Source organism: Protopterus annectens, chromosome 9.part0, assembly GCF_019279795.1.
Source record: "Protopterus annectens isolate FY-2018-M chromosome 9.part0, PAN1.0, whole genome shotgun sequence".
Classification (NCBI taxonomy): Eukaryota; Metazoa; Chordata; order Ceratodontiformes; family Protopteridae; genus Protopterus; species Protopterus annectens.
The window spans coordinates 99,205,276-99,222,573 of record NC_056743.1 but is presented as its reverse complement, the minus strand read 5'-3'; the positions used below and the strand labels follow the sequence as shown (position 1 = coordinate 99,222,573).

General features: G+C 39.6%; 1 protein-coding gene across 1 annotated transcript in view; it reads right to left on the bottom strand.

Annotated features, from left to right (window-relative positions):
* The window catches only part of LOC122810498 (G-protein coupled receptor family C group 6 member A-like), a 117,375-nt gene extending 109,540 nt beyond the window's left edge, over positions 1–7,835 (bottom strand). Inside the window, exons 1-3 of the mRNA XM_044082079.1 lie at positions 7,714–7,835; positions 7,576–7,627; positions 6,475–6,684 (exon numbers count right to left, since the gene is read on the bottom strand). Of these exons, the coding sequence (XP_043938014.1) occupies positions 6,475–6,684; positions 7,576–7,627; positions 7,714–7,835 (384 nt within the window). The remainder of the gene's footprint in view (positions 1–6,474; positions 6,685–7,575; positions 7,628–7,713) is intronic.
* Between the last annotated feature and the right edge of the window lie 9,463 nt (positions 7,836–17,298).

The window sequence follows — 17,298 nt, the reverse complement described above, 5'->3', positions numbered from 1 at the left end:
TTTCATGTAGTCCAGGGAGGTATGTCTCAGGTCATTATCACCAACATGGAGAATGACAGAGTCATTATTTGTTGTGGAGTGACCTGGGTGCGTGTGTTATGTGGCAGATCCTGCCACCTGACAGGCAGCTAACAGTAACTTTTCCCTTGTTTAGCCTGGTGAGTGGAACATCAGTGTGCCTGACTATAGTGTCACCTATGACTAGAGTGTTGGGTACATTATGCCTTATGGGCTGTATTTGAGTGGCACACTGAGTATGTGGGCTATGTGTCATTTGGGTTGTGTTGGGGGGTGGAGGTTGCTTGCATTTCTGCTTTGGAGGTCTCTGTTGTTTGGGCAGATTTGTACTGAGAGCCTCCGTGAATGTAGGTGTGTGTTTTGTGCTTCTGTGTGTGTGTGTGTGTGTGTGTGTGTGTGTGTGTGTGTGTGTGTGTGTGTGTGTGTGTGTGTGTGTGTGTGTGTGTGTGTTGTGTAGGTTTTGAGGGACTATGTGATGAGTGTGGTGCAGTGCAAGTGTTTACCTTCTCCTCTTGACTGTCTAGGCCAGTCGTTGGTGAGGAGAGCTTTGCTTCCAGTTTGGCTATATAAGTGTATCTCTCACAGGTCGTAGTGTTGGGTGGAAGGAAGAGAGGGTTGTCTGTGTACATGAGGCAATTGCTGCATTGTCCCAAGATGGCCAGATTCATCATGTAGACAGGAGAAAACACCGGGAGCTAACCTTTAGACATGCCTGAATAGGTGCTTATTTATTAAGTACTAAAAACTGTTTTCCTCTAGACAAATGAAGAAAGTAATGATGTAGTAATTTGTAACTTATTTAGTGCTTACGATGAGTTCTGAACAAGTGATGAGCTCAAAGAAAAACTTTGAATAACAAACTTTATGGCGCCAGGAATAGTTTAACCTCAGTTAAGTGGGGGGAGGGGCTTAGGAGCTCACAAACAGTCCTGGACACAGCAAATCCGTATCTGGACAAGACCTGCAACAGGAAAGGGGGAAACAAGTTTAGAATTTTTTTTCCCAGTAAAAGTGGAAATGGAGAAAGCTGGAACAGAAGTTAATTCAACGTTAAGAATCTGAGTGGGTTGGCCTTCACAAATGTTCTCTATTAGATTGAATGAACTAATGACACTAGACTGGGAAGAGTGTCACAGATCAAATATACAGTATGGGCAGGCAACTGCAAAGCCGCCAAGTATAAGAACACACAACACTAGGGAGGTAGGGTGGGAAAAATACAGTTCCTAGCTGTAGCCACTAAATGAAAGTTTTAAACAGATCAAGGAGCAAACTCTAGAGAATGCTTTTAACTGTAAACAGACAATTTTAGTAATGCACACTATTATAGTTCCTAGCTGTAGAACACAGAAACCTCAAAAAATCAAAAAGCACTCACAAACAGAAAATACAACTCTCAGTATGAAAAAGCAGTTTACAGTTAAGTAATTCAGTAAACATGCAATTAGAGTAATGAAACAGTATCTAGCAATGAAAAATACAGTAAGTCATGTTGCCCTGTCTGACAAAAATGATATGATAAGTCAGCTGTCAACATTTGACTAATGCCAATCTGGTGAAAGTCAGGTCAATTTAAGCTGTATATCTTTAGGACAATATATACCATGCTGTAAAATGTTCTAATGATGTAACAGAGAGAGATTTGCAATTCCCAATTTTGGTGTTGAAATCACACTTTGTTTTTCATAACTGGAAGAGTTGCAGTATTGAGTCTTGCATCTGTAATAGGGAGCCAATAAAATATACATAAATAAGACATAAATGTGCAAGAGAACAGAAATAAATTGAAGGTAATGAATAAGGTTGCTTAGAATTTAAGCAAAAAACTTTTTTAACTAATGTTGATAGTCGAAGAACAATGATTTAAAATCGTTCCAGTAGCAGAAACTTGGTCTTCAGAAAAATCATAAATAGGATGTAAACATACTCGGGAAGACAAAACATAGATGGGAAAAGGGGCAATAAAGTAGGGTGACATATATCCTCTTTATAAGAGGGAAGACATCATAACAAAAAAAAAACAAGTGATGAAGGAGACACTGTGTCACATTAGAGACTGAAGATGGCAGATCATCCTACAAAGGAGTTGAATGTAACTGTCCCTCATCTCAAAAAAAAATAAAATAAAATAAAGAAAACAGGATAAAATTATGGATCATGTCCTTATGATAGCAGAAAATGGAATGTCGTTGATTACTGCTGATGAGACACTCTGCTGTGGCAAATATTATCTGAAGCACATTGGCTGCATCCATATCAAAGAGCAGAATCATTCTCCAGATCCTATGGTGGGCACGTCAGCTGGTACTACTACATTATGAAGAAGGAGTGGCTTCAGATAAGACGTTCACAGGTAGCAAGTATTTTACATGAGGGTGTGGGCAGCCATTTTGGAACAAGGGAAGATCAAATAGTGCAGACCACTATAAAATAAACCATAAATCTCAAGACAAGTAAACAACATGAGTTCTGACTTTTGTATGCAAGCTTTGAAAAAAATTGGACAATGTGTCAGAGAACCTTCAGAAGGGGCATGTTATGAAAGGTGGAATAATTGGGGTCTACTTTATTTAAATGAAAACAAGTTACGTCGAACACCACTCCATCAACACATATACACCGAACCACAAAATAATTGAACGCACAAAACCACAAAACTCAAAATACCGAATTGTCATACTTGGCCAACCCCACTGCCCAAAACATACTACCCACCCAAACAAAATTAATAAATCACAAACATACACCAACCAAAACCCTACTTCTAACCCTACACTAAACTCCACATACACCACTATCTATGCACTATCCTTAACCCCTCCCTAACCCTAAGGTCTGTAACTACCGCACACTTACCCTACAGAGCTATACCCAAACAAAATAAATAAACCACACACATACACTAACCATACCCCTACCTCAAACCCTACACTAAACGTTAAATACATTACCCATCTTACATTACCTATCTATGCACTTACCTTAACCCTCACCCTAATCCTAACCCTAATGTCAGTAACTATTGCACACTTACCTTACGGATATGTAGCTCAGACGGGCCAACCAAAACACTTCGACATTTAAATTTTCGCGATTTTGTGCATTCGCTGGATTCACAGTTCGCTGATTAAGTGTCAATGAACTTGCATTCGACGTAATGCGGTTTCGATAGAATAAAGTAGACCCGAATAATTGTAGCAATACTTATTTATTTTTTTACTGATAAATGGGAGAATGGCTTGTCTGTTGACCCTTTTCAGCCATGACCTGTGCCCCATTAAGCAGGAGTAGGGTCAAAGTTCTGTTAGGAGGGTGCAGACAAATTGAAGAAGTAAAAAAAAACTTTGGGAAAGGGTCAAAAATGCAGCACTTAGTGTTACAGACATAGCTTTGGGACAAAAAGAAAAGAAGGCCAGTGTGGTTATACTAGAAGATGATCACAGGAAGGAGAAGGTAGTGATTAGGACAAAAGATACAAGATGTTGCAGGTGGAAGAGAGGGAGTATGGAGGCAGAGGCAATGGAGAAGGCCTTGTATCATGAGGCCAGCAAAAAGCCAAAAAAGGATGTGGGGATACAAAGGCACAAGCTGAAAGTGAGTTCCAGAAAGGATCAACAGGTGGAACAAAGGAAGGGAAAGACAGACTTAGCCAAGCTGAGCAAACACGGGAGGGAGGTAATGGAAAACTAGGAAAACAGTCGACGTTAAAATTAATACTTTGTTTTAGTCTTTGCAAAGGAAAGCAAGGGAAACTCAAACTAGGGAGAGGAGCAGTTCTACAGAACCACAAAGTACAAGAAGGATGGGAAAGAACTAACTTTTTTAAGTGAGGATAAAGGTGGCAGATCTGCCGAGGGATGTTTTCAGTATATCGTTAACCACAGCCACTTTCAGGGACTTGAAGACAATAACTATGATACCTTTGTATAAGGGGTGGGGAGGTGGGGACAGGAAAATTTATGGGACTACACTCCTGTTAGGCTAACAGCAGTGACAGGGAAAGTCATGACTGGGATCCTGAGGAAAAAGGAGGTTACTTATCTAGGATCTAAAAATCTTTAAGGCAACAGCCAGCATGGGTTTATGGCCAAAAAGAGCTGCTAGTCTAACATTATCAAGTTGTTGACAGGGTTACTGGAAAACCGACAAGGAAATTGCCAGCAGACCCAATCTACGCAAATTCAGCAAGGCCTTTGAGACAGTCTAGCATAAGTGTCTACTATAAAAACTGGAATGGTTCAGGGTAGAATCAAGATTAAACAATTGCACTGCTGTATGGTTGAATGGTTTGGCAAACTTCTGGGAGGTTTACTTTGAAAAGGAAAATATTAGGAGCTAAGAAAGTGGCAAGAGTAGCAGCACTGGGTTAACCTTTGGGATACATTCTCATCAACATGTGCATTTTGGACATATCTGAAGGGATAAAGGATAGGATCCACCTCTCTGCTGATGGCATAACGTTAGGTGCACAAGTAGGGAATAAGCGATGAGTCTAAAATGGGAATTTGGAAATGCTGATCATGTGGGCTGAAAGGTGGCAGTTGAGGTTCATGGCAGACAAAAGCAAACTAGTACATGTGGGCCAAAGCAACACTGGTGAAGTACTAACTGGGGTGGTGGAGCTGAGAGAGCAGGTAGAGGACTAGAGTTGTTATGATATCCAGATTAGACTACTAGAAGCAGGATGAGAACCAATGGCAGCAGCAACACTGGTGAAGTACTAACTGGGGTGGTGGAGCTGAGAGAGCAGGTGGAGGACTAGAGTTGTTATGATATCCAGATTAGACTACTAGAAGCAGAATGAGAAGGCAATGGCAGCAGCAACACTGGTGAAGTACTAACTGGGGTGGTGGAGCTGAGAGAGCAGGTAGAGGACTAGAGTTGTTATGATATCCAGATTAGACTACTAGAAGCAGAATGAGAAGGCAATGGCAGCAGCAACACTGGTGAAGTACTAACTGGGGTGGTGGAGCTGAGAGAGCAGGTAGAGGACTAGAGTTGTTATGATATCCAGATTAGACTACTAGAAGCAGAATGAGAACCAATGGCAGCAGCAACACTGGTGAAGTACTAACTGGGGTGGTGGAGCTGAGAGAGCAGATAGAGGACTAGAATTGTTATGATATCCAGATTAGACTACTAGAAGCAGGATGAGAACCAATGGCAGCAGCAACACTGGTGAAGTACTAACTGGGGTAGTGGAGCTGAGAGAGCAAGAAGAGGACTAGAGTTGTTATGATATCCAGATTAGACTACTAGAAGCAGGATGAGAACCAATGGCAGCAGCAACACTGGTGAAGTACTAACTGGGGTGGTGGAGCTGAGAGAGCAGGTGGAGGACTACAGTTGTTATGATATCCAGATTAGACTACTAGAAGCAGAATGAGAAGGCGCAATGGCAGCAGCAACACTGGTGAAGTACTAACTGGGGTGGTGGAGCTGAGAGAGCAGGTAGAGGACTAGAGTTGTTATGATATCCAGATTAGACTACTAGAAGCAGAATGAGAACCAATGGCAGCAGCAACACCGGTGAAGTACTAACTGGGGTGGTGGAGCTGAGAGAGCAGGTAGAGGACTAGAGTTATTATGATATCCAGATTAGACTACTAGAAGCAGAATGAGAACCAATGGCAGCAGCAAAAAGAACGGTGTTGTGCATCCGCGGTGGGATAGACTTTAAAAGAAACAAAGTAATGTTTCTATTCTCTCATGTTCTGGTCAGGCAACACCTTAAGTAGCCTGTTGAGTTCTAGTGGCAATACAAGACGCAACTAAAAGGTGTCCAGAAGAAAGCAACCCAAAGTGGGGATATATTGTGTGGAAAGCATTTAACCCGGAACTAAAGAAACTAAAACTCTTCTCACTGCAGACTAGGAGGGAGACGAGGAAGGCATCATATAGGTGAAAAACTTCATGTAAGGGTGATGAGAAGTAGGCATCCTGAATGGGAAGTACACATGAAGAAAACTGAGTGCAAGTAGTGCATAGTAGGTGTCACATGTCTCGTGTATTCAAATGAGACACTGAGGTTGGGTATGCGTTCAAGTCATTTATTATACATACACACATCAGGAGCTGTAACTGGAACATAAACTTCACACTTCATATGCTTACTAACTGACTTGTTACTTCTAACACACACATACGTGCACCTCCATTCAAGCTTACATTCACACTAACTCTACACAAAATGGCACTGACCTCGCACATGCTCAGTAACTTATATGCACATGCTGTCTAGCTACAGAGGCTGACTAGGTTCAATATACACACTGATCTAAATCCTCCCTCTTTCATTTTGTTTGACATTGCAAAATACAAGAACAAAGGCATATTTAAGAGCTGGACAATATTTCAACATTTCATCAAAACATAACTGATTTCAAGTCCAAGTCACTGCGTATTTTGGACTGGGTTTGCAAATTCTACAAGATTTAGTTACATAGACATTCTGACTGGTTTAGCAACAGGGACAGTATCTGGGGATTCATTCAGTACTGGAACATCTGGGTTTACATCAGAATTGTTTGAAGAAAGCACACTGTTCTTTTGAATTCGAACAGTTAACGAGTCACTCTGGAAATTAGAGTCACTGGCACAGGCAATTTGCTGTGGCCGTGGTTCTGAGACAGGTAACACATCTAAGATTCCTTCTGTAATCCATTCCTTCAGATTGTATGATGTAAGATCTCAGTTCTTCACAAATGTCCTTCACAATTCCTACACAATCATAACCTTTGGATGTTTGCATTCTTACAAGTTCTCTTTGTAACAATAGTTGAAGGGATTTACTGGTGTTATCATTGTACAACTTTCTGACTGATGTTTTCTCAAAAGTTAAGTGTTGACCACTCTATTGTTCTTTGCGTTTGGTACTAACAATTGTTTGCTAATTGGAAGAGTTGTTTGTGTTTGTCTGGACATCAATCTTTGAGCAGGTGAACCAAACAAGTTGCCTCGAAGAATGTTTCTCAGACTGAGTAAGTTAAGGAAATCATCGGTACCATCTCTTTTGGATTTCTCCAACAAATGCTTTGCACTACGAAGTGCATGTTCAGCTAAACCATTGGCTTGTGGATACACAGGACTACTGGTAATATGAACAAAGTCCCAAGACTCAGCAAATTTCTTAAACTGCTGACTATTAAAATGTGCGCCATTGTCAGACATGACTTTGTGTGGACTACCATGGACGGAAAAATGTCTCTTCAATTTTGTAATGGCTGTGCTGGATGCCAATTTAAGAAGTAGGTCAATTTCAAACTAATTTGAGTAAGAGTCTACTAACACCATGTAATGTTGACCATTACATTTGAAAATATCTACAGCAACCTTCGACCATGGTAATTCAGGAATTTGGTGTAATTGGAACAGTTCTTTTTGTTGATGCCTTTTGGTGCTTTTGCAGATTGAACATGCTAGAGTTTCCTTCTCTATATCTTTAGACATACAAGGTCAAAATACAATGGATCTTGCCCTTCTTTTGGTTGAATCAGTACCTGGGTGACCACAATGAAAATTTTTTATATATTCCAGTTGTAAGGCTTTAGGAATTACCGCTTTTGGACCTTTCGTAATGATTCTATCTTCCATCATGATGAGCTCATCTCTGTAAGGAAAATACTGCTTAATGTCAAGCGGTAAACTAGTGTGTTGTGTTGGCCATCCTTGACTGATAATGGACTAAGAAATTACACATCTTCAGACCAAATTCTCCAGAAGCTGTAATTTCTTAGTTCATCAAGCCTTGATGATGAAAAATTTCTAGCTTCTATGACTTTGAAGTCTGCTGTTTCATCTTCATGCTGCTCTGTCATTTGTCTGGGTGCACATGACAAAACAACAGCAAGGTAGAAGTGTTTGCCCGTTTTGTAAACAATATTGAAATTGTACTTTTGCAGTTTTAACATCATGCATTGCAATCAAGCTAGGGCTGTATGTATTGGCTTTTTCAAAATTGTTAGTAGTGGTTGGTGATCAGTCTCTATTTGGATAGCTCTGCCATAAATATAATCATTGAACTTCAAACATGCAAACACTACTGCCAAAAGCTCTTTTTCTATTTGTGCATAATGCATCTCTGTTTGAGTTAAAGTTCTTGATCCATAAGCAATGGGCATGCCTTCTTGGACGCATGCTGCACCAAGGCTGTACCTTGAAGCATCACAAGAAAGAGTTACAAGTTTGTGAACATCATAATATCTCAATGTGGGTGGACTGGCAATTTTCTTCTTTAGAATATCAAATGCTTTTTGGTGTTGTTCCATCCAGGACCGGTTTACATTTTTGCATGTGAACTCATGTAATAGTACAGAAAGCTCACTCAAGTCTGGGATGAACTTTTCTAAATAGTTGACCATACTTAGAAAATGTTGTAAGGATATGACATTCTCTGGAACTGGCATTTCAACAATTGCTGTTTGCTTAGATGGATCTGGTTGTAAGCCAGAACTTGTAAACAAATGTCCCATATAAAGTAACTTCTTTCAGTTTGAATTTATATTTCTGAGGATTCAATTTAAGATTTACTTCATTTGCACAGTCTAGAACTTTCCTTATCATGTTTGTCTTCATCATTGCCTCCAATAATAATGTTGCCTACTATAATAGCACATGGATAACCAGAATAAATTTATTCCATGACATGTTGAAATACCTCACTGGTAGATTCATTTCCAAATGGCATTCTTAAAAATCTAAATCTATCAAATGGTGTACTGAATGCAGTTAACAATGAAGATTTGTGATCCAGCAAAATTTGCCAAAAGGAGCTTTTTGCATCTAAGACTGAAAAAACAGTGGAATTTGGCAAGAGAATGGCTACCTCTTCTACTGTATGTATTGGGTGATGAAGACACTGAAGTGCTTTGTTTAAGTCTTGTGGATCAATACATATTCAAATATCATCTGAGCTTTTCTTATGAGCTGCTGCCATGGAGCATACCTATTCAGTTGGTTCTTCTACTGAAGTAAGGACACTAAATTCACCATTTTGTCCTGTTCTACTTTAATTTACTCTGCATTGCTACTGGAATCTTCCATGCTGGTCTGACAACTGGACTTACTTCATGGTTTAACTTCATGGAATATGTGACTGAAAGTTTACCTAGCTCAACTTTGAAACTATCAGCATATTCACTAAAAATACTCTTTGTAAAACTATCATTGTTATTCAGACTTATATGGTGGACGTCTTTATTAAATTAAATCATCCCATTCTCAAACTGTCTTTGAGGCCTAACAGTCACTACACATGTCTTTTGACTAAGTAAAACACAAGTCAGAATGGTGTGAAAGAACTACTGTGCCATCAGTTTGAATCCCTTCACCACCATAAACAACTAATTTTGCACACTTTGCTGAATTACATTTCTCACCAGCTTTTACTTTAGCAAACATTTGTGCTGATATAACATTGCACTTGGAGCCAGTGTCTACTTGAAGCCCTACAGGTTTCCCATTAATTTGTACAGTACAAAATATTTCACTCTTTGCTAACAACTGATAATCTACCATATTAACTGCTTCACTGATCACAGAGACACCATCAACATAGAAAGTTTGCTCACAGCTCTCGCAATTTGCTACAGTCTCTATCTGATCTACTTGCTTCTTCAGATACTCTCCTTTAATACAAGTTTAATATAAGTTTGTGACACTTTTTACTTACCAAGCCTTTTGAAATGATTCCATTTTTTACATTTGTGACATCGTTGACCAAAAGCTAAACAGTTTTCCCATTTAGGTTAATGACTGCATTCAAAATTGCAACAGTTAACAATGAGGTTGTGTATGGTACTGCCTCTTGGTTTATATTTCTTTTTCATCTTAGTTTCTGCTGTTCACTATCAACATTCATACTAGCAGATACTGTGTAAAATTTCTGCCTTTCTATTGTAATATTTGTTTGAGGGTTACACATTTCTCTAAATTTACATTTTAAGCACTCAGGGACTTCCCATGTTTCAGCCTGTATCACGATATGAAGGTTCTCCCCATCCCCTGCATACATGGCAGCTGCATACACAAATTAACATTTCTGCTCAGTGGCCTCTGAGCAACAATATGATATTTTCATAGAGGCTGCATTTTCTGATAAAGATGCATGTATAAGAGCAATTATACTTCTCAGTTTAGCTGGCTTAAGCACTGCCAATTCTCAGCAATATTATTATCAAACACCAGCAGATCAGGTCTGCAAAATCCATCTGCCATATCAATACATTTCTTTTAAACATAAGTATAGACCTGGTACTTGTAATTTTGGTCAAGTCCACAACAACCTCTCCAAAAATGCTTTACTTTAACACTGCAAATACCTCAAGCACTCCGGACACTTTGGATACTACGAAAAGTATTAGTTACTGCGAAAAACTCAGACATTGCAAAAAAAAAATAGACATTTTAGCCTTTTCAGACATTTTAAAAACTATTATGCCATGAGCTCGGACATTTTGAATATCTTGGACATTATTTTGAATGCTACGCCACATGTTTGGTGACTGAAAATCATTTGAAAAAACAACTTCGAATAACTGCTGACCTGTTTGCAAGTTCACTCCTGGATATTACCCCACTTCTAACTGCGTGCCTCATAGTTTGCGAGCTGCTGTCTGATGTATTCAAATGAAACACTGAGGCTGGGTATGCATTCAGGTCATTTACTGTACATACACACATCAGTAGCTGTAATTTGTACATATACTTCACACTTCATATGCTTACTGATTGACTTGTTACTTCTAACAGACACACACGTGCACCTACATTCAAGCTTACATTCACACTGACTGACTACACAAAATGGCACTGATCCTGCAAGTGTTCAGTAACTTATGTGTACATGCTGTCTAGCTACAGTGGCTGACTAGGTTCATTATACACACTGATCTACAGTAGGGACCAGTTCACTACTTACGTCTGTGAAAATGCCTTTTCACTAAAAGGGTTATGTATCCATGGAATATCCTTTTGGAACAGCTAGTAAAAAGTGGATTCAGAGGACCATTCTAAATGGAATGAAGAAGGTGGAGAAATGGTGAAGAGAAAGACAAGGATGGTGGGTGTTAGAATATTGAATGCACAGAAATGGCAGGCAAGATAGGCTTATCATCACTTTCTGCTGTAAAGCAAACATAATGTAAAACTACAGCAGAATCATATCTTGGGAAAAGGGGGTACCTAGAGGTGAATGACAACTGACAGGAACAGAGTACCACAGGGATGCATACAGGGTTGGTCTTTTTCAGTATCTTCAGAAAAGTTTTTGCAGAAGATAGGAAAGAAAATGGACTTTTTGCACATTACATAAAGTTATGCAAAGTAGAAAAATACATATCTAGATAGATAGATATAGACAATATAGATAGATAGATAGATAGATAGATAGATAGATAGATAGATAGATAGATATATGAAACTGGAATGGTTTACTTATAGTATTTTGTAATCAGTGTAAAATAAATCTGGAAAGCAAAAATGCTGGATTGGAAATTGTGGCAGGAAAAAACAGATGAAAGGAACTTGTGGGTTATCTTATTAGCTATCGTAAAGGTTACAAGACAAAATGAGACACTGGTAATGAGGTTAGAAAATATGTGAGGCAGAGAAAGGGAAGTTACTACTAGACAAAAACAAAAAAAGCAGTTGCAAGATGTATAATATTTGGTACGTTTCTGCCGAGCTCTTCTTTCTAAAACCGTAAGACAGAGAAAGACAGTTCTGAGTAGAACAATAAAAAGGACGCCAATCTATATGTGAATCAATGGAAACAGAAAGGCCAGAAATGTTTAATATTCTGTCTTGAAGAAATAAAGCAGATGTGGGATATGATAAGAAAGTAGCAAATGTGTGAAAGGAATTCATAAAGTCCAAACATTCTTGGCAAAAGTCAAAGACTGAAGCAGTGTTAATTTCATAAACTCTAATTGTACCCTGACTCAGGAATGGGGCCTATTTCTGTCACAGTATTAGAAACCCAAAACATTTGGAGAAATAAAAAGTAAGATACCATTTAGTGCAGAATACAATAAGAAAAATGCAACATAAATGATTTAAGCTTAAATTAAGTGCGGCTGGTGGAAGAAAGTTTATTAGTTACTGAAAGTGTAGCCAGTGGACCAAATAGCACTTCTGAGGAATTAGCAAGTTTAAAAACCCATAAAGAAACTACAAAATGTGAGAGAGACAAAGTGATTTGCATGATTGGTTGGAAGAAAAGCTATAATTTAAATCCAGCCTGCATCTTAGCCCAGCTTAGCCTGTATGTAGGGGGAAGGGGCTGCCTTATAGGACAAGTCAGTTTATCTCAATTCAAAAATGCGTATCTTCAATTACTGTATTTCCGTTCTTCCTTACATGTTGGCTGCAGATGTGGGGTGGGTGACCTGTGAGCAAACTGAAAGGCCTAGACTACTACAGCATCAAGGACCGACTGATTTTTAAAATACTTTGAAACAAAGAAGTCCATCTTTGAATGTGAGACAGTTTGTCTTTTTGGGGTTTTTTAGGGTTACAAAGAGAAACTCCCTTCCTAACACATCCATTGTGGTTTGGACTACTAACCATCATTTGAAATTTAAGGGGTTCACAAGCATATGCATTTCTTTGTTTCTTCGGGATTGAGATGTCCCTTTCAAAATCTCAATATCACTGTTGTAATTAGTATTTTGTTAGCTATATAGAAGCTAAATAATTTTAAAGTCATACAACCTCCACAGACACATTCCTTAGGATACAGAAACTCACCCATCATGATGGGGGTTAGCCTTCCCTTGTTTATCATCTGGGAGCTATGTGGCTCTGAGCTCTTTATTAAGGAACAATGTGAAAACTCAGAGTTTAAGCACCAGCTATTTACTAATCTGACTTATACCCACAACAGGACCTGAAGTGGGAGAGAGAAACTCGCAGTAGCACCTATGTAATCCAATGGACAAAAGTGATGAACGTAAAAGGTGTGCAAGCCTCAGTCCATGCATATGCACTAAAACGTGACAAGATAAGAAAAGTAATATGCTACTTTAAAGGAGCCATTGCACTACTTAAATCTAGCTTTTTGACTGACAGTAAGGGGTGAAAATATTAATGTAGGACAGTAGGAAAAAGAGGGAAGCAAGCAGAGGAAGACATGCAAGGAAAACAGGTAAGGAAAGAACATGATGGGAACGAAGGGTAATATTTTTGTGTGACAGATGCCCATTTATTCAAGTGGAAAATGTAAGAAAGGATGCAAGTGAAGTAAAGGGAAGGGAAGGTAATGTTGTGGTAAGAGGTTGGGAAGAGGTTGATAGTAGGTAGCAGGGATATACCAGGATGCTGGTGGTATGGATGGGCAGCACAGTGGCACAGAGGATAGTGTTGCCATCTCACAGCAGAAGGTTCCCTGGTTCAGTTCTCAGCTGGGGTGCCATCTGTGTGGAGTCAGCATGTCCTCCTTGTGTTCGAATGGGTTTCCTCTGGGTGTTCTGGTTTCCTCCCACATTCCAATAGATGGATTGGATGCTCTAAATTATCCATAGGTATGAGTGTGTGTGCAAGTCTGTGGTGTGGAAGAACTATTGTGGCAGGACTAACCGCCCAATGGTGTAAACTTTGGTTTTAGATGATTGTCACTGTTGATGTGACACCCTGACCCCATGTGTGAAAAATGGGAAAAAGGGCTGTGGATGGATGGATTCCAAGATGCTGGATAGGGTGGGTATGGTCTCCTATTCTGTCTGTCTGTTTCATCCCTGGGGTTAAGGCGCCTTCAATGAGATGGCTGAGATGTTGCTGGCACAGCCAAGCAGTGACTGTGCTAGTCACATGAGGATTCCTTCTAGGTAGCCTATGTGGGTACCTATATATGTCCACCAGCTCACCCACCACCTTTACCAGCCACCTGTGGGTGATATATCACCCATTACTGGTATTGCCACATGTGGGAACAACTGCACTCCCAGTTGGTGAAGTATCACTAGGTCAGGTGAGGATGGGAGAACATTCTCCCCAGTTCAGCCATCCGGAGGCACCCATTGTTGGTTCTGACAGAGGCATTTCCACGAACCATCTGGACTTGTTGGAGGATGGTGGAATCAGACCTTATCACTGGCACTGCAGTGTCAGCTGCTGTATATAACTATAAAATAAAAAGAAAGAAAACATAAATATTAAAATAAAGGATACAAAAGAAGGAAGGGGAAAAGAGGGAGAGATTAAATCAGGGTGTAAATTGGGTAAAAGAACATTATGACTAATTATGTGATACAAAACATAAGTACAGTAGTAAACTAACAAAAACCTTGAGGAGCAGCACAGTTGTCTAACATCTAAAGGTTGCAATACTGTGATATGCTATCTAACAAGGTGTTTAAATGGAAACCTCTTCAGGGTGTATTACCTTTAGTGCCTGTTACTGGCAGCTGTATGACTGTTATTCTGCCTACAAAGTGCCTGAGTATCATTCTGTCAGGAAACTTCCTTTCCGTGCCCATCATTTACTACTGGCATTTGGATAGACAACTGTGCTGGATGCACACACTCTGCCTGACTTACTGATGAGGCAGGCTTATGAAACCATATACATGTCAATACCAGTTCATATGCACCTAGCAATAGTTCCCACTGTACTGTTTGAGAGTTGTCTGCATATTTGTAAACTGTACAAAGAAGTAATGCAGTTACAAAATGCTTCTGAAATGAGAGTATTTCAATAATGAACATGAAGAATATACACCCCTGCACCTGGAAAGGTGGTCCATCCTCCTCTGGGACAGGAGACTATCCTCCTCAATAGCCTCCTAAGTTATGGAGAAGAATGTTAAGATTTAGTTGCATGCCCTCGCTGTAGTAATCAGGAAGCAAAATATCTATATCAACAGCTCAGGTGCCCTTTCTCTGACCTCTTCTTCTTATCGTCACAGAAGGTCAGGATGCATACCTGTTAATTCTCCCAATTTTTGCAGAATGTTGAGATATTTACCTCATATTTTTGGTCTGTTCCTCATACATTTTTTTTCCTGGCAAATCATTGAGGATTGACGTCACTAATTTAGACTTACCTTTAAAAATACATATTAACAAAAAAACTGTTATTTTACCAAGTTTATAACAGCAATATTTAAAATCTGTCCTTATTTTTGGGGATCCCCCCATTACTTTTGGCTTTCTCCAGATTTCTTGTGCTGAGGGGTTGAGAGGTATTTCAGCATGGCACCTTAGCAGCTCACTGTAATAGTGTCTGGACAGTTCAGTAGAGCGAGTTATGCAAGTCACATCAGTAAAACCCTGGCAATAAAGTAGCAGGTATCCACCTTATATTGTCAACCCTCATAAAAGACCACAAGGAAGTGCTTTGGGTGGTTCCCTTGCAGTAAATAAAGAAACTTAATCAATTTCTTACTGCATCACCAAGACTCCCACCACACACAGTGCCATTAGAAGCCATAGCTGTGCACTAGGTCACATTCTAGAGAAAAATGGCTGTCATTTCATGGTAATGGCCATCTTCCATTTTGGCAATTCCTCAGCAACATGGGGAATCTCAGTAACATGACTTTTGGTGGGGGAGGGGTACAACAGATGGTGCCAATATCAGTGGCATTTCAAAATGAAATAAAGGTGTGAGAAATGAAGCAAGATGTATGGATTCTCTGCAGGAAATTTAAACTTGAGTTCATCATTGCTCTTTGGCACCTCCATTGCAATACATGTTCTAAAACATTCCCATTTGTGTCACTGAGATGTCTACACATGCCCAGTATGTTCTAGAGGTATTAATGAAGGTTCTAAAGACTGTGAGATCCCCTCAGCTTTCCCATAGACATAGCCATAAAGCATAGAAAGAGTGATTCAAAAACATTTATGAGCTAGGCCGTTATTTGCATAATCATCAGGCTTGAATATACATGATATAAATGCTGGTGGCTGCAGACAGGCTCATCACAATACAGTAGAATATGTGAAGGAAAACTAAGAAAATCTGCTACACTTATGAGGAAATCATTGTTGAAAAGGAAGACATTTCTTTGTTTGTTAGGTAAGACCTACTGTTCCCTAACTTTTATCTTTGCTGGTCTTCATAGCTCTCAACATCTTAGCACAAAAATCTGAACAAAGCCCCAAAAATAGGGACACATTTTACATATTGCTCTTATAAAGTTATAAAGCTGTTAAAATAAAAGGTCTTGCATTCCCATACGCTTTCTGAAGGATGTCATATCTGAAACTGAAACATATGTCATTATGCAATACAAAACAAGAGACTATGCAAGGATCAGGAGTGTGGCTTGCTGTTCTATGACGGTATGCTTAGGCTTTAATTGAATACTGGCAGTACAGGTAACACTTGCTTAATGAAAGTTCCATCAGACAATCATTAAAATTTGTATGCCTTACTAGCATTGTGTGGTGAAATATCAGAGTGTGTGTGTGTGTGGGGGGGTGCATTCCCACAACAGCACTACAGGGGTCGGGCATAACTTGTACTGCTGATGATGGTAAAAGCTTATAGTCACTATGTTTTGAATGCTCTTAGAGCTGTCTGGTATAATCCTTGCTGGATAGCCTGAACTGCAGCTGAGACATAGCAGATATACTGGATACATTGTAACACAACTGCTTGATGGGTGACGGGTGGCTGGAGGGGTAAGCAGTGGCACTATTTGTGATACTGTTTCTGTTAGGCCAGTATGTCTAACTATACTGTATATTTACAGACATGAAACCAACCAATGCAGATGGTGTCAGGTCAAATCTATCCTTATCGATATACTCATAGTTTCTTCTTTCTCCAAACAGCATAATGCATGGCAAAGGAAAGGTATGTAAATACAAGTTCTCCCTCGTTGAGTAAGAAGCCTTCTGGCTGAGCAGCTATGAGCTGTGGAGACTCAAACTGGCAGGATGCAATAAATAGCATAAATGCAGTTAGTGTCCAGGGCAGAAATTATGAACAAGTCAGACTCTGGGCTACTAACATAATTAGAGATGTGCAAATGCATGTTGCCAATCTTGCACAGTAGAGTAGGGCAATGGGAGGTGGCCAATCAGCTAACCACCATTATATGAGATGTACACATTTTTTGTCTCTTTTCGTAGGGAATCGGACTTGTCTGTGTCCCAGGTGATGTGTTGGATCTTGGTGCAGAACTGCAACATACTCCTAGAAACTCCACTGGAAATGCCCCGGGTGTGTGTCAGTATTCCTTTGGCAATTGCATACTGCTGAAGTGTGTAGTTTAGTTCATATCAGTAAATGTAGCTTCCTCTGTTGTGTATGCGAATCAGGGCTTCAAGCAT